The sequence below is a fragment of the Vulpes lagopus genome, chromosome 6 (genome assembly GCF_018345385.1).
Source record: "Vulpes lagopus strain Blue_001 chromosome 6, ASM1834538v1, whole genome shotgun sequence".
In the NCBI taxonomy this organism is placed as follows: Eukaryota; Metazoa; Chordata; class Mammalia; order Carnivora; family Canidae; genus Vulpes; species Vulpes lagopus.
In genome coordinates, this window is record NC_054829.1 from 40,700,127 (window position 1) to 40,724,833 (window position 24,707).

At 32.0% G+C, this 24,707-nt stretch overlaps 1 protein-coding gene across 1 annotated transcript in view; it reads left to right on the top strand.

Moving 5' to 3' along the window:
- Positions 1–22,928, top strand: part of EXOC5 (exocyst complex component 5) — a 59,304-nt gene extending 36,376 nt beyond the window's left edge. The window contains exons 11-18 of the mRNA XM_041759766.1: positions 1,010–1,219; positions 2,798–2,945; positions 10,843–10,951; positions 14,614–14,734; positions 15,709–15,795; positions 18,775–18,883; positions 19,082–19,297; positions 19,936–22,928. Coding sequence (XP_041615700.1) covers positions 1,010–1,219; positions 2,798–2,945; positions 10,843–10,951; positions 14,614–14,734; positions 15,709–15,795; positions 18,775–18,883; positions 19,082–19,297; positions 19,936–20,124 — 1,189 coding nt within the window. The 3' untranslated portion in view covers positions 20,125–22,928. The remainder of the gene's footprint in view (positions 1–1,009; positions 1,220–2,797; positions 2,946–10,842; positions 10,952–14,613; positions 14,735–15,708; positions 15,796–18,774; positions 18,884–19,081; positions 19,298–19,935) is intronic.
- Positions 22,929–24,707: the final 1,779 nt, after the last annotated feature.

A 24,707-nucleotide genomic window follows, 5' to 3' on the forward strand; every position in this document is an offset into this window, starting at 1 on the left:
AAAATAGGAAAATAATAATAACATGTCAGATTTTCTTTGCTTTTTCTTTAAAATAGAAAATGAAGAAGTATTCAGGTATTTGAGTTTGTCAACAGTATACCTTTTAGCATGAAATGCTTGTTTGTATAGATTACTGTTCTATGAAGAACAGCATTTTTAGCACGTTAACTTAAGGGATTGGAGATTACGCTTTATAGTCATGTACTTAGTGAAACTTTTTTTATGTTTAAGACTCAAGAATTTTGTTTCTGATTTTAATTGTAATCTAGTTACTATTCTTTAATTTTTTTTCTCTAAGAAGTAGTTTAATTACATTTATCTGCAGTTAAAATTGTATAAATTGAGAAAGTCACAAATTCTTAAATGACAATTTCAGCCTTAAGTCTGATATGAAAATTTGCCTTTGGCTTTTGTAAATGGAAGTGTAACATTTAGAAATATTGTTATCAAAAGCTTCTTATGGAGGTTTTTTTTTTCCAGTCCTTTTGCTGTTCATGAGTATCGTCATTTTGAGAGGAGGGTTTTCAAAAGTAACCATAACCAGGAAGCCCATCCCAACATTTATTGTGAGCCTATCCTTAATAATATGAAACAGAAAAATAGAGGAAAGTCCACATGGACAAAGACAAAAGAAAATGAACAGAAAGTAGATCTCTCATTATTCTGACATGGGTACCAAATCATGAATAGCATTAGAACATATTAAAGTCATGCTACCACTGTTGCCATTTCTAGACTGGTTGGTTGCCTCAGTTTCCTCTCATAAATCATCCCTAGGAGATTATCCCTAGTCAGTTTTCTAAACCATAGTGTTGTTTGTAATATCCAGTCTACTTTATATATAGATGTATGCAGCTGCTCTCTGTATCCTTAGTGCCTTCCTAAGATTTAAGAAATGGTGTTTAACATAAGTTATTAAAATCACATTGTAAAAATATATATATTACTTAGTATTGTTACTATATCTAAAATATACATTAATCTCTTTTTCCCCCTTTTCCATGAAAAGAACTACAAATCTTTCCAGCAAGTTGATGGAGTTTAACTTAGGTACTGATAAACAGACTTTCTTGTCTAAGCTTATCAAATCCATTTTCATTTCCTATTTGGAGAACTATATTGAGGTGGAGACTGGATATTTGAAAAGTAGAAGTGCTATGATCCTACAGCGCTATTATGACTCAAAAAACCATCAAAAGAGATCCATTGGCACAGGAGGGTGAGTGTTTTTATTAAATGTTGTAGTTAAAAGTAAAGATTTTAAGAACTGTATTATATTCGGACAAAATTGTCAAATGTTGACAGTCATTGGAATTCTCTGTGAAGAACTCAATTAACCCAGCTTATTTACACCATTGATCAAATCCTGTCTCTTGAAACACATGTTGGAATGACCTAACATACTGCGATTAGAATTTAAAGCAGAATACCAGAACTATAAAGAGTTCCGTATAGTCTCTGTTTTTTTTCCAGACTGAGTAAATTATTCCACATTATTAACTAGGAAGCACACATTTTTTGTTGTTGCAAGTGGAAAATAGCAGTTTACAGTGTAGATATCCTGAGCTTTTTCATGACTTGACTTAAAATTATTTAATTAATTCCTTAAAATCTGTGATTATTCACATACTAAAAGAAAAGGATTTGCGGAAGAATTGGTAGCACCTGTTATCCATATCTCAGCTATCTAGAACCATTTGATTCTAGGATGAAGCAGAACGATTTATGTGGAGCCATATGATTAGAGTCCAGAGTATACTCAAATCTGTTTCTTGTTTCCCAGTTTGTCATATACTAAATAATAATCAGGGAAAGGTTATAATTAGGAATAAGAAATGCCATCTGAAAGGCAGCAGCAAGTAAGGGAAGAGAAAAACTAAAGAATAATCATGAGAATTAAAAAAATAATTTGGGATACCTGGCTAGCTCAGTCAGTGGAGCATGCAACTCTTAGTCTCAGAGTTGTAAGTTTGAACTCCACCTTGAATGTAAAGATTATTAAAAAAAAAAAAAAGAAAAAAGAAAAAAAAAAACGCGGGATGCCTGGGTAACTTAGCGGTTGAGAGGTTGAGGGTCAGCCTTTGGCTCAGGGTATGGTCCCAGTCCTGGGATCGAGTCCCACATCGGTCTCTCTGCAAGGAGCCTGCCTCTGCCTCTGTCTATGCCTCTGCCTCTCTCTCTGTGTCTTTCATGAATAAATAAATTTAAAAATCTTTTTTAAAAATTAAAAAAAATAAAAACCTTAGAAAAGTTTAGAATACTCTAGAGTTAGGTATTCTAGGAACAAAAGAAATCTAACCTAAAGATACCACCATATAATAAATATTCAAAGTAACTCAGTCATTAAGAATGCTAAATTATGTTTAATATATCTTGCTTAATAATGATAAGGAAATGTGAATATGCTCAAATAGTTAAATATATTTAAAAAGCATTAAATTTTTAAAGTTTATTGCAAGCAGGACCATTTAGTTATATTAATTTACTTGTAATAATCTACTTCATAAGGAAACCAAACAAGGAATTTTTGGCTGTTGAGTCAGAATTATAGAGTCATAATTATAAATTATTATTTTAAAGGTCATAACTCCAAATATACTCATTTCTCAGATGAAAGTCTTCTGCTAAGAGACTGACTTGCTTTGCTTTTACAGGACTAAATTATTGGAATTAGTTAGAATGTTTGAGTTTGGCAATTAGTCCATTTTTCTTTGTTGATGTATACTAAATTGAAGAGTACTTAAAATTGAAATCTGTGTAAAATGTTCTCTTTTCATTTGTTGTTATGATGCATTAGTATTCAGGATTTGAAAGAGAGAATTAGACAACGTACCAACTTACCGCTGGGGCCAAGTATCGATACTCATGGAGAAACTTTCCTATCTCAAGAAGTGGTGGTTAATCTTTTACAAGAAACTAAACAGGCCTTTGAAAGATGTCATAGGGTAAGAGTAGTTATAAATTTATTTCATTTTTATGTAGTTGTGTATTTTCATTTTCTCCTTGTTATAATATAAATCTGCTCTCTGGTCAGGAACAACTAACCATTACATTTTTTGTAATTAGATGGAGTTTTTGTTTTGGAGAACAGAATTATTTAAAAATTATTTATAAGTATATTTTAATATTATTTTATAAGTTGAATATTCCCAATTTTTCTTCTGTAAGTTATATTAAATCAAGATATAAAAGGGAGATTTAGAGCTATCTCATAAAGAAATAGAAATATTAGGGAAAGAAGGATGTTTTAAGAACCCAAATATCAAAGGAAAAGAATGAGAAGTTGACTCCAGTAAAATTTAGAATTTCTGTCCAACAAACACTTGAACAAAGTAAGGAGATAAGTTACAGCCTGCGAGAAGATATTTGTAACCAATATTACTAGCAGAAAACTATGTAAAACAAATAATAGTGGCAAATAATTGTATAGCACATACAACGTTCCAAAGCACTTTAGGTATACACCAGCTCATATAATCATTGTAACAACCTTGAGAGGTTTTGATTCCATTTTACAGAGAAGAAACTGAGATACATACATCTTAAGCAGTAGAACTGGGAGTGGAGACAGTCTTAATTTTTTTTGTATTGATATTATATATTTTATATTGATGGACAATAAATCCATATGAATTATACAATATAATTATAACTTATTTATAATTATATAAATAAACAATATAAATTATACATACAAATTATACGTATAAATCAATAGAAAACAAAGACTAATAAATGTACATAGTAGGTTTTCATTAGATGTGGTAGCCAAGAGTGAGGGCTCTGGAGTCAGCCAGAGGTGGACCAAAACCCAGCTCTTCTGTTTACTGTGGCCAATGACCTAATGTCTATAAAACTCAGATTCCTTACCTACAAAGAGGAGATAATATATGCAGGTTATTTTGGAATAAGTTATGAAAGGTTATCTTGATATACATAGACAAATACAGAAAATGTAAATTATTAATAAGATATCCAGTCTCACTAATAGGAAAATGAAACTTAAAATAGGGAAAATACTCAGTCTCATTCAGATTGCAAAAATTAAGAAGTCTGATAATACGCAGTGTTGGTAAGGGCAATAGAAATTTTCATACGCTGCCAGTGGAAGTAAAAATTGGTATAGTTACTTTGGATAGTAACTTGCGAATTCCTTAGAGAAACTCAGGTATACATGCAATATTTAACATAGCAATGTTGTTTATCAGAATCAAATTAAGTGTGCCTTGAAAAGAGAATTGATAAACTGACCTTGTTCATACACTAGAAAAGTACAACAATTGAAATGACTAAATGAGTTACATGTATCAACAATAAATCTTAAAAATACAATGTACAGTGTTGACTTCTGGCTTGACGTGTAGCAGTCACCTCAAGAATCCCCCTGCTATATGTGGGATATTATGTAACGGGTGTTTTTTAATCTAAGAGACCCATAGATTCCAGTTTGCCCAGCTATGGGGATCTGGAGAGTCAGTAGGGCTACAGTATATGAAGTCACAAGGAAGACTCTCATTCATCATTTTAAGGCTTAACCTGCTGTTTGCACCATAACAGATTGCCTTGTGGCATCCTGCTCACCTCTGAGAAGTTGTCTCAATTGGAGGTTCAATTTATTGAATTGTCTGAACCCTGGAGGTTCATGGTTTTTGCCTCTGATATAACCTGCTTGGGTAAACTCCCAGCCTGTGCTGGAATTGAACTTTGTAAAAGTAACTAAATAGAAAACAAACTTGTAAAGCAATAATAGGTAGAGATTCCAACACCAGAAAGAAACATATCTTGAACCAGTGAAAGGGCAAAGTCAGTTACAGCTAACAAAATCAGTAGTAAGAGATATAGCAACTTTTAAATGCCATTTGGGGAAAATGCCTTTGGATTTATGACTGAATTGTAGCTACCCCACTACACTTACCAAATTCGATGTATGTTCTTGTGTTGCCTTTTCTCCATAAATGTTCATTGTTTAAAATTAAAACCTCTGCAAACATTTAAAAAAAACACACACAGTTTTGAGTGAAGAAAACAAGATAGGGAAAAGATGTATTCTGTATAATACCACTATATAAAGTTTTAAAAAGTAAAACAATACCTTATATTGTTTAGAGATATGCATAAACGTGATAAATTCAGGATAGTGTTTGCCATGTGGGAAGAGCACCTAAAGGATTCTATTCATGTGTAGGGCTCTCCTTCCTCCCTCCCACCCCTAAAAGAGAAAAAAAATCTAAAGTACATATGGAAAAATGTTAAGATACCACACATCTGGGTGGGTGATGGGTATATTTGGTAAATTACTATCTCTAGTTTTCTGAATGCTGGAAATATATTAAAATATTTCTAAAGGTCATTGAACCTTAAGCTGTCAACATTATGTTGTTCGAATCATAGTAACCAGCTCTATATCATGACCTTTTGTCTGGAAATTTACAAGATAGAAATTCATTTCAGCACACTCTGATCCAACATATATGTGTTTACTCTGTACCAGCTGTCTGGTTAGGCATTGATAATACAAAAAGAAGACTTGTACATAACTTTTGAATAGTGTGGGAAAATGAGGTAGACATATAAGCAATCAGTGCAAAATAGGTATACCCTGCTGGGACCAAAGAAAATGCAACCAGCTCTGTCTGGTCAAAGAATTGAGGAAGAGTATTTATTTGAAAAGATTTTAAAAAGAAGGGGACTTTTTAGGCCTGAGTCTTAAAGCTACATAGGATATTTCAAGAAGGTAATTCTTGCAGAGAGAGTAGTACATATTAACAAAAAGTAATATACAAAAATCAGCTGTGTAGCATAAAAATGCTTGAAATAAAAATGTACATGGGAGAGTAATAAGAAAGGAAGTTGAGAAGTTAGAAACTCTTTATACCATGCTTAGAAATTTAGACTCAATCTCATAGATTATGATAGAAGCTTTAAAGGATTATTTTAAAAAGGGCACTATAATGAGCAGATTGGTGCTTTTTTCTTTCTTTAAAAAAAAAGACTTTGAGATACCTTTAACATTCAATAAACTGCATATATATAAACTGTAAAATTTGATGAGTTTGATAAGTTTTGTCTACATTTCTGAAGCTACAACTTCAATCAAGATAATGAACAGATCTATCACCCCAAAAAGTTTCCTTTTGTCTTTTTATACTCCCCCTTTCCTCTCTCCACTTCTATCTTCAGACAACTGCTGATCATTTTTTATGTCACTGTAGACTCATTTCCAAAAAGAAGGAAATATTTGAAGATTGAAAGCTAAACAGGATGTCTTTAAGAGCTTCATCAATTTTTTAAATGGTTTATAGTACGTTATAATATGTACATATGTTTCTGGCTTCTTTCACTCGGCATGATTATTTAGAAATTGATCCATGTAATTGTGTGTTACTTAGTATGCTTCTTTCTGTTGCTAGGTAGTATTTGCTTGCATGCATATACCAGAGTTTATCTTTTTACCTATTGATAGACATTTAGAGTGATTCCAGTGATTGACTATTATGAATGAAGTTGCTGTGAACATTCATGTATATGTCTTTATGCAGACATATGCTTTCATTTCTTAGGTATATACACAGTAGCAATTTGAGTCATATGGTATTTCTTTTAAAGAAACTGACAAACTATTTTCCAAGGTTGTTTGATTTGACATTCCCACCAGTAATGTGTGAAAGTTTCATTTGCTCCGCATGATCTCCAGCATTTGGTATAATCAGTCTTTTTAACTTGAGACAGTCTGTATAGAGATACCTTGTTATAGTTTTAGTTTGCATTTTCCTAATGATTAATGATGTTGAGTATCTTTTCATGTGCTTATTTGCCATTAGTATATATTCTTTGATGTATTGTGTGCATTTTAAAAATGCAGTTGTTTTCTTACTATTTTTGAGAGTTCTGTATTCAAATTACAATTCATTTATCAGATATGTGATATGCAGATGTTTTCTTTCAGTCTGTGACTTGTCTTTTTAATCTCTTAACAGTATTTTCAAAGACTAGAAATTCTTAATTTTCATGAAATCCAATTTTACACTTTTCTGTTGTGGATAGTATTTTTGGTTGCATATATAAGAAATCTTTACCTGACCCATGGTCACAAAAATTTCCTATTATGTTTTCTTCTAGTAGTTTCATAGTTTAAGGTTTTACATTTAAGTTCTATAAGCTGGTTTGAGTTAACTTATACATGTCCTATGATATGTGGATTAAAGTTAAGTTTTTTGCATTTATATATCCAGTTATTTAAGCGTTATTTATTGGAAAGACTATCCTTTCTCTACTGAATTACTTTGGAACCTTTGGTGAAAACTACTTGACAGTTTATATGTGGATCCTTTTCTGGACTCTCTCATGTTCCATGACCTGTTTGTCTTTGTGCCAATACTTCACTGTCTTGATCACTATAACTATAAGTCATGAATCAGGGAGTATAAGTCCTCTCATGTTTTCATATAAATTATTTTGCATTTTCATATGTCTCATAATCAGATTGTCAGTCTCAGGGGAAAAGTTTGGGATTTTGATTTTAATTGCATTGAATCTATAGTCCTGTTTGTGGAGAAGTGACATCTTAGCAATATTGAGTTTTCAGTCTGTGAATAGAGTATATCTGCCCATTTATTTAGGTTTTCTTTAATTTTCCATACGAGAGTTTTGTTATTTTTAGCATACAAGATTTATCCCTGAGTATTTAGCATTTTTGTGTTAATGTACTGTAAGTGGTATTTTTTAATTTATATTTTTAATACTCTGTTGTTAGTATATAGAAAAACAGTTGATTTTTTTTTATATGTTGACTTTATACGTGCAACCTAATAACTAAAGTCACTTATTAGTTCTAATAGCTTTTTTGGTAGATTCCACAGGATTTTCTAAATAGACTATCGTGTTGTCTGCCAATAAGTCAGTTTTACTTATTCCTTTCCAGTATACAAATCTGCTATTTTGTTCTCTTGCCTTATTGGATTGCACAGAACCTCCAGTACAAGGTTGAATGGAAGTGGTGAGAGCCAACACCTTGTATTCCACTGAGTCTTTCACAATTAAGTATGATATTAATTGTAGATTTTTCACAGATGCTCTTTATCAGAGCATTGAAGAAATTCTTTTATCTTTAGTTTTCTGAATATTTTTATAAGATTAGGTGTTGGATTATGTCAAATGCTGTCTTTTTACTCTACTAATGTCCTGAATTACATTGATTTATAAATGTTAACCTTGCATTCCTTTGACAGACCCCACTTGGTCATTATGTATTATTATCTATGTATATTTTGTTAGATTAGGTTTGCTGAACTTCTGTTAAGAATTTTTGTGTTTGTGTTCATGAGGGATATTGACTTATACATATTTTTTTTTTCCACACAATGTCTTTGTCTCATTTTGGTTATCAGGGTAATACTGGCCTTATAGAATGAATTGGAAAATATTCCTTCCTCTTCAGTTTTCTGGAAGAGATTGTATAAAATTGATATTATTTCTTCCTTAACTGTTTGCTAGAATTTACCAGTGAAGTCATTAGGGCCTGCAGTTTTATTTTTGAAGGTTTTTAACTACAAATTTGACTTCTTTAATAGATTTAGAACTATTTAAGTTACCTATTTCTTTTTAATTGAGCTTTGGTAGTGGCTTGTAAGGAAGGATTTGTGTATTTCACATAAATGTTTGAATTTATTGGTATTAAATTGTTCATGATATTTACTTGTTACCTGTTTAATATCTGTAGAATCTGTAGTAATGTCACCTTTTCATTCTTGATATCAGTAATTTGTATCTTTTTTTTCCCCCCTGACTAGTCTGGCTAGAGGTTTATCAGGTTTCCCAAAAAAATCAGCTTTTTTGATATCATTGATTTTTCTCTGTTCTTTTGTGTTTCATCAATTTCCACTATTACTTTTCTGCTACTTACTTGGATTTCACTTGCCCATCTTTGTTTAGTTTTGTAAGATGGAAACTGAGGTCATTGATTTGAGACCCTTCTTCTCTAATATAAACATTTAGTCTTATAAGGTTCCCTCTGATGTAAGCTTTAGCTGCGTACCACACATTTTGATATGTTGTATTTATTTTCATTCAGGTCAAAATACTTTTAAATTTCCCTCTTGATTTCTTTGGTCCAAAAATGATTTAGAAGTGTATTATTATTTGTCAGATATTGGGGTTTTTTTTTTAGTTCTTTCTGTTATTTATTTTTTAAGATTTTATTATTTATTCATGAGAGACAGAGAGAGAGGCAGAGACACAGGCAGAGGGAGAAGCAGGCTCCATGCAGGGAGCCTGACATGGGACTCGATCCCAGATCTCTGGGATCAGGCCCTGGGCTGAAGACAGCACTAAACCGCTGAGCCACCCGGGCTGCCCAGTTCTTTCTGTTATTGATTCAAATTTGATCGTATTGTGGTTAGAGGACATGAATCCATTTTAAATTTGTTTAGACTTAGTTTCTAGCCCAGGATATGATCCATCTTTGTAAATGTTTTGTGTATACTTGAAAAGAATGTATATCCTGATGGCTTTAGATAGGGTATTTTATAAATGTCAGGTCCAGTTGATTGAAAGTGTTGTTTACATCTTCTCTCTCCCTATCAATTTTCTGTCTACCTCTTCTGTTGATTATGCATGGATATAGGAATATAAACAAGAGGAGGTGAAAATTTTATCTTTTATTGCTTGTTAAGGGCATCTGTTGAGCATCAGTGAGCAAAGAAGGGAGGTGAAGATTATAGTAGAGCAACTAGAGAAGAGTAAACTTTGAGATGATATTAAGAAGACCAGGAAGGGAATTGAGTAATACCAAATCAGTGTTTATAATAAGACATTTAAAGTGGATTATGCACTTCAACTGCCAGCTCTCTATATCAGATAATAAGCACTATTCTGAGAAAGTACATGAATGGAGATTACAAAGAGGCAACAATCAGTTGGTAATACATGAATGGAGATTACAAAGAGGCAACAATCAGTTGATAATACAGGAAGCAGTTATGAGATGTTGAAAGGTAATTTTCCGACTTTTTAAAGAGAGATTTCATTTTCTCACCATACCTACAAATAATTCTTCTGAGTAATCATCAACAAAATGAACATTTATTATTGTAAGTTTACTATGTGCCAAACACTGTGCTAAAAAATACTTTATGTGCATTTTTATATTATTCTTATCTCAGGACTAGGATAGAGTTAATATTATTCCCACTTTATAGATAAAGAAATTGAAGCCTGGTGGGGTTAAATAATATCTTAAGGGTTTACTCAGAGAGGAAGTGATGAAGCTGGGATTTGAGCCTGTCATAATATTTTATAGTGCACCTATTACCGATTTCCCCATCTCTGCTCCCCAATACAATAAAGAATCCTTGAGTTTTGCTAGAATAGTTTTGTTATAGTTGGTGGCTCTGAAACTTCTTTGACCACAATCTATAAGAAATAGACTTTACATAGTCCAATGAATATTTATGTGTATGCATGTATGATGTTTTTATATGTATTTCATAATACTATATTTGGTTTAAATATGTACATTATACTTTATTTCCTGTTGATCCTCTCTTCTCTTCCCTCTTTCTTTCTTTTCACAATCCACTAATGGATTGCAATCCAGGTGAGAAAAATGTTGAGCTAGTCTGAGCCAGGAGAATTGTAGACAAATGAAGAGCATTGTAACTATATGTCTGTGTATGTGAGAGAGGCATTGGGGGTGGGGAGAAAGAGGCATAAATTACTATTTTGCTACCCGAATACTGAAGAAGTTGATTGCTTTAACAAACAAACAAACAAACAAAAAAGCCTTACTTTTTAAATGATAGATTTGAGGAGTAATGTATTTGTTTCTTTTTTTTTTTTTTAAAGCTCTCAGATCCTTCTGATTTACCAAGGAATGCCTTTAGAATTTTTACCATTCTTGTGGAATTTTTATGTATTGAGCATATTGATTATGCTTTGGAAACAGGACTTGCCGGTAAGTGTATGTATTTATGTTATACTTTGTGTTAAATTCCTTTGACCGTGTTTGATTAACTATATACATAATGTTTTATATATATTAAACTCTATATGTCAGATTCAGTTCAATGCAATGAATAATGCTTTTCAAACTTCTTAAATGCAAGGGTTTGTCAAGTGCAGAAAGTTACACAAAGACACACTTCTCCTATTACTTACATTATGCAGGACAGGGTAAACTACATCACTCACTGAGTGTATGGCAGAACATAGTACAATGCTGTAAATTATAAAACGTCAAAAGAGCAGAAATGAAGGTGACAGCAGTTCTGGTTGAGGCAATTAAGTAATGTAAAGTTTAGAAAGGAAAATATATTCCAAAATAAGCCTGGAAAGGAGTGGATTCATACGAAAATTTTTCTTTTGCTTTTGGTCTTCTGGGTTTACTGGTATTAATATGATAATAATGATTTCTTGCCTGAATCCCATTCCTGTTAATACAGTTGCCTCCTTGAACTTTCTGCCTGTTCAGTGTGCATCTCAAATTTAACATATCCCTATGAAACTCTTTATCTTCCATTTAAGCCTGTTTCACTCCCATTCTTCCCCATGTCTGTAAAAGGTATTACTGTACTGGTTGCTCAGGTCCCAAACATAGAATTTGCTGTAATTCTTCCTTTTCATCAAACCTGATAGCCAGTCTATCAGCAAATCCTATCAGTATACTTCCAAACCTAATTCATACTCCTCTACTTTTTTCAAGCTCTTCTAATGCCGCCCTAATTTAAATACCATTATCTTTATCCACTCCTAACTGGTCTTTCTGTGTACATTCTCTTTCACCTCTCCACATTACTGACTCCACATATAGTCAGTTTGATTATCATTTCCCATTTAAGACCCATTAGGAACTTCCTATTTCTTTTAGGGGGAAAACAATAACAAACTTTATAAAAGCAAGACTTTTGATCTGTCCTCTTCTTATGTATTCATCCACTTTTCATATTGCACTTTCTCTCACTACCTCAGCTGTCAGCCACTCTGGCCTTCATTCTTTTTTCTCACTCAGACTTTCCCCCTACCCCGCAAACCCTTTTCCTTCAGCTCTTTTCACGCATGACTTTTTAATCTCTGATCTCAGCTTAGATGTCACCTTCTCAAAGAGGCTTTTGTGGATCACCCTAGCTAAGGTAGCCCTCTACTCCCAGCCTAGTTACCCATTATTTCATCCCTGAATTAATATTTTTCATAGCACTTACCACAATGAAATTTTCATCTATTAATGTCTTCCTCCGCTTACCAGAATTCATTCATTAACACATACCTTCTAAGTGCCTACTCTTTCACTTATGGAGTTTTCTTAAGGATAAGATGGGCAGATGACTAAAATGCAATGAAGAAAAATAAAATTGAGTAAGAGATAGAAGTGTTGAGAAGGTGGGATGGGGAATTCAGGAGCAGAGGACTATTTTTTAGAGGTTGGTCAGAGAATGCTTCTCTGAGGAGATGTTGAGCCAGACAGCTGAATGGAATGAAAGAGTAAATTGAGTATTTGGAGAAAGTATTTTAAGGAAACAGCATGTATGCTGTTGTGGCTAGGAATCTTATCTGTCTTAATCACCATTATTGCCTAGCACTTAGAAAGCACATAGCAGATGCTCAAAAAATGTTTATTTGAATGTATATCATGTTATTTAATAAAGTTTTTAAACACTGAAGCGGAATTACCCATAATTCAGTAAACTTGTGGTTTATTCTTACCCATTTTTTTATTTGCTCTCCTGTAGATAAGCATTTGTATCCTTTTTTAAAACTTAATTACAGTAGACTCTTTTTTTTTTAAGTTTATTTATTTTCTTAAGTAATCTGTACCCAGTGTGGGGCTCAAACTCATGACCCCAAGATGGAGTTACATGCTCTTCTGACTGAGCCAGCCAGGCTCCCCAATTACAGCAGCTCTTGACATCAAGTATTTAACATTTGCCATTTGCAAATGACTTAATGTGGAAATTTGTATTGGGATAATAATACCTCAAGGATATGATGAAGATTAAAGAAGATTATGGAAAAAGGTAACAAGAATTTGAATTCATAGGGTTATGAAGGATTTGTTATTTAGCTCATATGGAAATCTAGCATCTTCATTTTAATAGCTATGTTCACAATTTGAAAGACTTAGAAAATTTACTGGTAGGATAAAAATATCCTATAACTTATATTCATAAATTTTCTTTCATGCAGGCATTCAATTAGTACTTACTGCTCTTATTTCTAATGATAGTATAAAATTTCATCATGTATACATACTATAAAGATAAATAAACTTAACTATCCCCTGTTACTAAACATACTGGATATTTTCAGCAATTTAGTAATATAAATAATGCTGCAGTGAACATTGTAAAGCTTAAAGTTTTTTCCTTATTTTGAATTATTTCCTTTGTATGAAATCCCAGAGGTGAAATTAGCAGATCAAAGGGGCACTTAGCTGGCTCAGTTGGTAGAGCATGTGACTCTTCTGAGTTGTGAGTTCGGGCCCCCATTTGGAGAGTAGAGTTTACTTAGGAAAAAAAAAAAAAACATCAACACAAAGTGTGTTACCAGTTTAAAATTCCTATACATACAGATTTTTCCAAAAGGGGTTTTTTTGCATTAATTTACACTGCTACTGGCATGTATGATTATACCAGTCTTCTACATAACATTGAATATTCTTTTAAAAACTTTAATTTAGTGGTTAAAAACATATATAAATATTACCTTAATTTAATATCTTTCATTAATAGTAAGGACTAGTATTTTCCACATGTGTATTGACTTTATTTTTTTTCTCTTGTAAAGTTTGTGTAGAAGCCTTTAACAGTTGGTGATTTTGTTACGGGAAAACATATGGGAAAATGAAACACCTTTCATTTTTAAAGCTTTGAAAAAAATAATCATCTTATAAAGAATTCTAGGTATTAATTTTATTTTCTCATATGTATTTTCCCTACCCCATTATGCCTTTTAATTTTAGCTGGAGACATAAATATCTAAAGTTAGAGTGGAGCTTAGAGTTTATCTATTGCTCTTTTAAGAAAGGAGGAAACTGAAATTTGGAGAGGTCAGCTGTCTGTCTTGGAGTCAGCATGTTGCAGTGCATGAGTACCATGCTAAAAATCAAGAATTTATTTTGTAAACAGTGGAGAGACTTTGAATATTTTTGAGGAAATAATAGCAAGATGAGTGAAATGTGTAAGTTTAAGTACATTACTCTGGCAACAATACATAGGAAAGATAAAGTTATTTGAACCTAGAAAACTAATAAAAAATTACTTTAACTCTTATAAGAGATAATGAGGCCTTGTTATAAGAAAAATGGTGGAAGTATATGCATGGCTCATGTGGAACAGAGAAAGGAAAGGAGAAGATACAGTCCAAGATGATTCATTTATTGAGTTATTTTTGGTTTATCTCAGCAAATAATGAAGACTAAGTAGATAGTGAAAATTTACATGTAGAAACTTTGGATTAATTTTATTAAGTTATTAAGCTTAATTTTCTCTTCTGTCCACAAAAATCATTGTTGATTTATTAAAATAGCAGTTACCTTTATTCATGATACCACATTCTTTTTTCTTTTGCCAAGGTGAAATTCTTCAGGTATGATTCTAATATACACATGCCTTCCAATTTTAGGAATTCCTTCTTCAGATTCTAGGAATGCAAATCTCTATTTTTTGGACGTTGTACAACAGGCCAATACTATTTTTCATCTTTTTGACAAGCAGTTTAATGATCACCTTATGCCACTAATAAGGTTAGTCAAATTGGTTTTTGTTGGTATTTCAATGAATATTATACTGCTTTACATATAAAGATACACAACAAAAATTTTATAAGATTAATAGGACAGATTTTAATAAGGCATTCAATAAGGCTTGTTTATATCTTCCTATCAATTTATGTGAACTTTTAAAGCATGTAAGGATTAAATAAGGTAGAGATTATATGAACATGCCTTATAAAGTTGTGTGTGTACTATTACTAAAGAGGAAAAAATTTTTAAAAGAGGAAAAATATATAAAAGATAAAATTTTAAACATTTTATTGTATACATTGATATGCCAAGAAATTAGTCCAGAAACATTCTCCAAGATAAAGATGACTTATCCCTGAATTACACTTAAGAGCTGTAATGCCACATAGCAAAGAGTTCACATAACTTTAGAGTTGCATATTTTTTAATATTTTAGGTGTTTTTGACATTTAAATGGCATTCAGAAGGCAACTATGATTATCAGTTTGTTTTAAAATGTAGGAAACCTAAATACAACTGGATTGGCTATTATTCTCCAAATTTTAATTAGTGTAATTTACTATGTATTCTAAAGACTCTGTTGATGTCGTATGGGGTTTTTTTGTTTGTTTTTGTTTTACTGTTAATCCAGATATTTAATTAAAAAGGAAACCAAATAATCCCAAAATTTCAAAATCACATATATTTATATTCTTAAGGAATATTGTCTCTGAGATGAAAGTAACAAATCTAAATCTTCTTTTTCCTTCTCATTTAACTAGTTAATTTTTCCTGGTGTGACTATTAGGCATAGTAACACCACATAATTTCCTAGTATTGAATTGGGCATAGTAATTACTTCTTACGTGCTTCTTCATTTGTAAGCAAATTAAAATAAAATATGTGTATTTATAAATGTATAACAATACACATGTGCACATGAAAAACTTTTATAAGGCTACTAATGTGATTTTCCCCCTTTAAACATTGAATAGCTCTTCTCCTAAGTTATCTGAATGCCTTCAGAAGAAAAAAGAAATAATTGAACAAATGGAGATGAAATTGGATACTGGCATTGATAGGCAAGTTATCAGTTTTACCTTTTCTCTTATATTTATTTGTTTTTTAAAGTTTTTTTTAAAGATTTACTTAGGTATTTTAGAGAGAAAGAAAGCAAGAGTGGGGGGAAGAAGTCAAAGGAAGATGGAGGGAGAGAGAGAATCTCAAGCAGATTCCACATTCAGTGGGGAGCTGGATGCAGGGCTCAATCATGATTCTAAGATCATGACCTGAGCTGAAATCAAAAGTCAGATGCTTAACTGAAGAGCCACCTAGGCACCCCTTTAAAGATTTTATTTTAAAATCCACACCCAGGGGATCCCTAGGTGGCTCAGTGGTTTAGCACCTGCCTTCGACCAAGGGCGTGATCCTGGAGTCCTGGGATTGAGTCCCATGTCGGGCTCCCTGCATGGAGCCTGCTTCTTTCTCTGCCTGTGTCTCTGCCTCTGTCTCTCTCTCTCTCTCTCTCATAAATAAATAAATAATTTTTAAAAAATAAAATAAAATAAAAAAATAAAAATAAAATCCACACCCAACATGAGGCTTGAACTCACAGTTCTTGAGACCAAGAGTTATGTAGTCTACTGACTGAGCCAGCCAAGCACCTCCCCTTTTCTTCTATTTTTTAAATCGTAAAAACACCATTATAAATGCAACATGAAAATGGTTTTCAGTATATTTAGGTATACTTTTAAACTAGTTTCAATTGAAAACCATTTTTGTAAGCCACCACTTTCTCCTTCACTTCTTTATTTCTCTCTCTCTCTCTCTCTCTCTCTCTCTCTCTCTCCCCAAACTCCTTAAAAATGGTATGTAACATAGAGGATTTTATTTTCATTTAGAATTTTCAGGCCTATATCTGAAATGGTTTAAATAAATATACTAGTTTTTTGTAAGTAAATTTCATTAATTGAATCCAAACTCTGCATTCAAAAATTTTTGTTTACTTTTTCTGTAATTACCTGTTAATAGCATAGAGCAATGGGTCTTTTATCCTTTCTTGAGATGACATAGTGGGCATATATTGATGATGATGGTGATAGTTACCACTTACCAAGCATTTGCTGTGTGCCAGACACAGTGCAAGGACCTTCACATGTATTATTCTATTGGATAGGAAATGCTATCTTTCTTTTACACATGAGGAAATGGAGGCTTAAAGAAATTAAGTAATTTGCTCAAGATCATACAGTTAATGGTGGTAGAGTTGGAACTCAAATTCAAAGCCCATGCTACTAGATTTGGGCATATCTTTTTTACTTACTATAATTCTGTTTTTTTCTCTTCTATTTAGGAAAGCATATTTGAGTGCAAGTTAGTTTCAGTGCTGTTATAAGGATAGCCTGGAATCCACTGTATTTAATGGAAATAAATAATTTTTACTTTATCAGTAGTATCAAACTTTCAGCTCACCTCCCAAATTATCCTCTTAGTAAGATCAAGAAGTACCGTACAACATATGATAATGAGGGAAAGAAAAATAAAATTGAAAAATAAAACTAGGAAAAATAAGGATGTTATAAAATTAATTACTGAGATTAATTTACTGAATTATATGCTTAGAATAATCCTAAAACTGGTCTCTCCCTTTTCTTTTTAGTTAGAACCATATGAGATTTTATATATATATATATATAGAACTTTAATGTTTATGATTATTACATATATTATAATCATCACTTCAAGAAGTATTTATTTTCCTAACCCAACTCCCTCATATTAACTTAATTTGTTTCTTCTTGCTTTGCCTCAGAATACCTGAAAAATTATATTTGGGATATGGGGAGGTTGATTACATTAAGCTTTCAAAGGTATAGGAAAGATGTATTTCCTTGGAGTCTTCTTAACATCTTTCTGTATAAGCCTTAGTCTCAGTCTTTGCACTTGTTGACTAATTGAAGGCACAGTATTCTGTAGTGGTCTCATGAATATGAACCTCTGATTTTTTTTACCCATGTACCATGGGGCCAAGAGGTAATCCCTTCTGATATTTTCAGACCAGTATCCATCTATAGGTGTTATTTCAGAACCTCTTTGCCTTTAAAACTCACAGCATCTTCTCTTACTGCTATTGTCTCTCAATCATTTATGTTAGTGTCCTACATTTTTTGAGGATTTGGGCATCTGGCTCACAATTTTCCTTTTAACCTTAAATCGTAAGTTATTTCCCCTACCATGTGTTTGACCCATTCATATTCTTGATCGTCTTCATTTTAGTTACCTACACTCATATCCTGCAGCCCTCATTATCATTGGTAGCAAAAACCTCAAACTTGAATATCCCACTCATTGCTCATAACCTCCTGTTCTTCCAACTCCATAACCTGCTTTCTGGCCTCAGTGGGAATTTTGCCAATCTACTATCATTTTCTTTATTTATTATTATACTTAGGTTGCTTGGTCCATCTCTTAAGTTAGTCCCTTGTAATTACTCTAAAAACTATTTCCATTATCCTTAACTATCTTACAGATCCAAAGTTTTGGGCCAGTGCTGTCTTTTATTCCTGTAACTGGGTAGCTGATTGCTGTTGGATGATATCATGTAACTTGAGCATTATCAATACACTGCTATAAATCCATGTTCTCATTTCTCAACTGAGTCTTTAGTACCACTTGTTTAGCCTCCTGCTTGTCCTTAGAATGTGTGACTCTCCTATTCTTACCAGTTCTTCCAAACGTTGGCTATTTGTCTTAAACCCTCTGTTTTCCCCCTCATACTAACTATTCTCTATATATGGTTGCTAAGGAAATAAGTTAGTGACAAGTTTCTAAGATCTTTAAGATTACCTTAAATAAAGTATTGGGCAAGAGCAGGAAGCTAATAAAACCAAGAGTTCATTGCTAGCAAGACCTAGAATTTATTTTTCTAAAATCTGAAGTCTACCAATAGTAAATAATTTTATGGTGCTCTGAAATGAAATAATTTCAATTTAGTATAAATAATATAAATTAAAGTAAATATAAAATAATGGGTCAAATATACGGTGTTCTCAATTCTCCAGGACATTAAATTGTATGATTGGACAGATGAAGCATATCTTGGCTGCAGAACAAAAGAAAACAGATTTTAAGCCAGAGGATGAAAACAATGTTTTGATTCAATATACTAATGTAAGTAAAACGATTCAATATGCTAGTAAGAATATCTGCTATGCTTAATACTTTCATTAACATTTTCTTTGGTATATCTTCCTGTGCTCTAAGTTTTTTTTCTTTTATACTTAGAAATTAATGAGGCACTATATGTATTTTCTCCTTAGCTAAGCTGATACACATTTCTATGTAATAAGTGTAGAAAACATTTTACAGGCCTGTGTTAAAGTCTGTGCTTATGTAAGAAAGCAAGTGGAAAAGATTAAAAATTCCATGGATGGGAAGAATGTGGATACAGTTTTGATGGAACTTGGAGTACGTTTTCATCGACTTATTTATGAGCATCTTCAACAATACTCCTACAGTTGTATGGGTGGCATGTTAGCAATTTGTGATGTAGCTGAATATAGGAAGTGTGCCAAAGACTTCAAGGTATGTATTCACAAATATAAAATTTGTAAATAGGCTCAAGATCATAAGTCAGGCCATTAAAAACACATGCTGACTTTAATCACTACAGAAAAGTTTACAACTTGTTGATACCATAGTGAGACAGACCTAATATATCCTAACTGAAAAAGTCTTGTTCTAATCATATTTTCTGTCTTAACACATTTTTGCTGTGTACTTTATTTTAGATGAGGACATATTTCAGTTCCACAGTCCAAATGACATTGTTCATTTTCATAACTAATGCTGTCTATATCACACAAAAGGAAAATATTTTCTTTTTTCGCATGCGTGTCTCTGAAACCAGTTTACCTTAAGGTTTAAATTATTTAAGAAGAGTACTAAATTAATGGTAACTAATTCTAATCCACAAAAATATAAATGATTGTTACTATTGAAGAAAATTGACCTGTATCTTTTCAAAAAAATTATACCAAGTTTATATACTCTGAGATATTTGAGTTTTAACATTTTCAGAAGCTTTTATAATTTTTAGTATTGACGTTTACTACATTAGTCAGTCCTAAGAGTATATAAATGAGAAGAATTTATAAACTAATTGTAAAACTAGAAATTGTTTTATTTCAATGTTTTTTTCTTCTTCTCTTATTTCAATTCAGATTCCACTGGTATTACAGCTTTTTGATACTCTGCATGCACTTTGCAATCTTCTGGTAGTTGCTCCAGATAATTTAAAGCAAGTCTGCTCAGGAGAACAACTTGCTAATCTGGACAAGAACATTCTTCACTCCTTCGTACAACTTCGTGCTGACTATAGATCTGCCCGTCTTGCTCGACATTTCAGCTGAGGTTGAATTTATAAGGGAAACATGTTGTACTTCAGCAGGCCTTTGGTTGATAGAAAGCACAGGAGATTTCTTATGACAAAGCCAACATTTTATGGAAAAATGACTGTTTGGAGAAACAGCAGCCATACTTACCCTTGAGATTTTATTTGAAATTTGAACACTACCAGCCATATTTTGCTTTTTCACCTGAAGTTGAATTTTAATTCCATTCTTGAACATATAAATTTCAAATTCTAAATTTTAAATTCTGTGAAACTACATGTCACTGTTTTCATCCTGGAAAATGTTGGTGTCAGAAGACAAATGAGATGTTATCAGTGTTCCAGTTGACATTCTTTTACATATTCTATTGGGAAATTTTACCATCCTATTTTGCATTAATGGTAAAATACAGCAAAACTGCATTTATTATTTACCAATTTTTAATGACCTTTTCAGCACTTGGTAATTGTTAGTCAAGTTACTTTAGGTTTTCCTAGAGAAATTTTGCCTCTTTCAAAAGGTTAACAATTGAGCATAATTTCTGTAGTTGGTTAATTGGATTTTTTTCCTGAGGTACAATAGTAATATTCCAAGAAAAATGTTATAAACTAAACTAAAATGATGAGATGTTTTATGTAGATATTAGGAATGGATCAGAATACATCTGCTTTCTGGGTAAAAAAAAGTTTACTATTTCTTATTTCGTAAACAGATTTTAAGCCAATGCTAGCAAGAAGTTAATAAGTCTACCTTATTTTATATTTCACTTAAGATAAGGTGGAGGACTTTAAAGGACCATATTTATTCATTATTTTAATATTACAAGGGAAGTAAAGTGAGGTATACTCTAAATGGTAAATATAAGAAATATTGACAGTGTTTAGCAACAATGCAGTCTTTTAAGATTTCTTTCCTAATGCTAAACTGGAATAAGATGGGATGGCTAACCATAGGTAGTCTATTTTAAGGGGAATCAGGAATTGATAGTGTTATATATTCTAAGTCTAGAGATGAGCTTTGTAAAAACTGGTTGCTTTTCAAATCTATAGTTTCTGTCATCTTTTTCAAGGCATTTCTGAAGCAGTTCTTACTGATTGGAGTTAATTGAATTGGCTTAATATGGTGACATAATAAATCACTTATAAAATTTTAAACATCAAGTGGAAATTTAGAAAGGCTATTACTCTACAATTTCTATAAACTTGGTCTGCAAGAATTCATTCTTATCTGTATAGTGTTTCAGCTTCCTTTGTGTTCATAATCTAGGAACAGATAAACTTTAATGTTCAGCTCATTCTTGGCATTTTTTTTCCTTTAATATATGCTTCTTTGCCTAATTTTGGCAAACTACTTTTCTTTTAAGACTGTGTTTCTGAATGGTCATCGATTTTACCAAAACTTCCAGGTCCAGTGCTAGCTACTGTTCAAGTTACTATTGACTGAATTTTCTTCATTTTCTGTTTAGCCCAGTGTTATCAAGGTCAGGAAGAGAAATGAAGTATGCCAACTTTTATCAAAGCATTTTAGGAAATCATGGCAGCTTTAGAAGGCTGTCTGGTTTTCTATTCCTTAGCCAAGGGAGAGCCAGAGCAGATTTTGGATACTAGAGAAAGTCATATGCTTGTACTATTGCCATTTTAGAAAGCTCTGATGTGAATTCAAATTATACCTCTGTTACTTAAAGCCAACAATTTTAAAGCAGTAGTTTTACTGGCCATTTGAACTCTTTGTACAGTGTCAATTTGTAAAAAACAAAACAAAACAAAACAAAAAAAAACCAATAAAACATGAGAACATTTTAAGACTTCCAAATCAGAGAAGTGCTTCAAATTATTTTGTTTGGATTAATTTTTAAAATGTAAAGCATATACATGTTGCTTAGATACTTTGTTAATTATTATTTCCATGCTTGAGTTTTGTGCAATATTTTCCATTATGTCCATTGACCAGGCAGTGACAAAGAAAACTCATAAGTGAATACTTAGAAGTGTTAATATTAATGCTTAATAAACAAATTCCCTGCAATTGTTTTTTTATTTCACTCCATTTTTACATCTTTAGGATATCTGTACTTAATTTTATAAATTATTTCTATTTAAGTTTTCAAGATGTTCCTTATTTTTATAGCATAGGTCTTCTCACTTCCTTTTTTTAGCAGAAAAATACTTTGTAACTAAGATTTGAAATTTAACCTAAGCTGATTATCTTTCTCTAAGCAACTTTTTGTTGGATAAACCCTTATGCATTCCTTGCATTCTTTGTATTCCAGTTTTTAAAGCATTTTTTATATTTGTGGCCACTATAAAATTTTTCCCACAATATACGACTCAAAAGAGATCAATAAGATGTTTTTCACGTGCATATGGTAAAATTTTAAGCAGCAATAATGGAACTTTGTATATTAATAACGTTAGCCTACATTTGAATAAGGAGAATCATTAGTTTTCTGCAGTTCTGCATGAGCTAACAGGCAATATTTAGGTAATGTTTTGAAGTTGAAAATATGCTCCAAAACACTGCAGGTTATTTTTCTGCAACTTGAGTATATTATATTTGCCTAAAATGGTACAGAAAGTGAAATACACAACACAAATTTAAGAAGGAAGTCTAGCGTCTATAAGTTATGACAGAGTAGATGAATAGTCCTTATGAAGAATTACTAACTCTTGGATGGATCTTTAGATAGTAGATATCTGACTATTTCAAGACAAGTATTAGCCTCATTTTGAGCATCACCATGGTTGCAAGTCCCTGGCACTTTCCCCTTTTTAAAAAAAAGCTGCTAAGTATGTTAACTTATGATATATTTAAATGATTTTCTTTCCTCTTTCACTTTAAATATTTCACTATCTGACTATCAGCCTTCTGGCTTATAGTGAAATAATTTAATTATCAGATTGTTTCAAAGTAGAGAATTTACTGCTTCCTTAAAATGCCTTTTTTAAATCTATGATGGAGAATATTTACAAGTATCCAGATAAAGAAATTTTGGTTCTGAAAAGCCACAAAACCTTTTGTGAGTGGTCGTGTTTATAAGGGTAGTGCCCAAGGCATGCTTGAACAACTAAGCAAGTTTCATCAGTGCATAATTTGTCATTGACTAAAAAGCTTATATCTGGGAATTTATTTCTTTTTAAAATACAGAAGTAGGCTGCATATTACCCATATATATTTATTACTCATTGACTTAGAAATGTGAGATGTTTCCTAGAAGTGAACTGAATTCTCCTGATTTCTCTTGGACAATTTGACATAGAAAGCACTTTATGCTTTTATCCCAATTAGGTTAATTATATTCAATTTCTGTAGTACTTCCCTCTGCTTGAGAAATTCAGTCCTGAAATACATTGTATACTTTGGAGAAAAAAACCAGTCCATGTTGTTAGAGTAAATAATCCTACATAAAGTAAAAACAGCAATTTTTAACTTGTAATGCATAATAAAAACAGAGCTACATTTATCTCCTCAAGTCCCATGCACTGTGCTGACCATTTGTATACATGATCTTATTAGATTCCAAAGCAGTCTTGGAAGTTGGGTACTATTATCTCAATTTGACAGATGAAACATCTAAGCCACAAAAACGTTAAGTAGACCTACTCAGGGTCTATAGCTAATAAAAGGCTCAGATTGAAACCTAAGCCTTTCTCACTCATTCTTTATGTTCCGTACACTCTTCTTGTTTAACATTTAAATAGGTCCTTTATTTTGATAGGCTCACTGATTTTGCTTAATCTAATTCTCTTCTCATCCAATGTCTGGTTCTCACTATAATGTTTAGGCTATGAAGTTGATACGCAGGGTCAGTATTTAATTTACTGTTGGATTTTTTTAATGTCTCCAATGTGTAATCATACTTTTTAAATTTAGTTTTTAAAATTTTATAAGTGGTCATGAAATTTTAATTTAATATTAAGTTTGTATTCAATAGAAATCTTTCTATTAAAAAGTTCTCTTTAGTGAGTATTATTTTACATAATTATAGTACTATGTCTGCTTAATAATCTTTACAGAAGAAAGAGTCCAGGTATTTTGTATCATATTTTATAACATAGGAATAAATGACAACTGTACCTTGGAAAATAGGAGGAAATCAGTATTTCTACCTTCAAAAACAGACTATTTTAATGTCATAAGTTTGTCAATTGTGTTAACTATTCAATGCAGTTGGTAGTTTTTAAATGAATGCTAGAGTGAAAATACAGGGAAAAGGTACTCAGTGAATTAGCAATGGGTAGTCATCTTCATGTCATCAAAAATAACATGTTTAATCTTTTAAGAATTGCCTTAACTCCTAACTTTTATTCTTAACACGGATCAATCCTCTCTTTTTCCAAATTTAGGGGAGAAACCTGACACATTAGATTGTAAGAATTTTAATTGATGATTTGGAGCAGTTAGGCTGATAACTCTGGGCTTAACAAGTTTGGTATTTTTAAACTCAGCCCTGTATACTTTAACACTGTTATTTGGGTGGTAACAGTAAACTTCAGTTCTTGTGATAAGTAGGACCTCTAGGGGGAGGGAAAAGTAATTAACCATACTTGTTCATTTTCTAAGTGTTTTAGATGGTTGCAGTCTGCCTCACCATACAAAGCCAA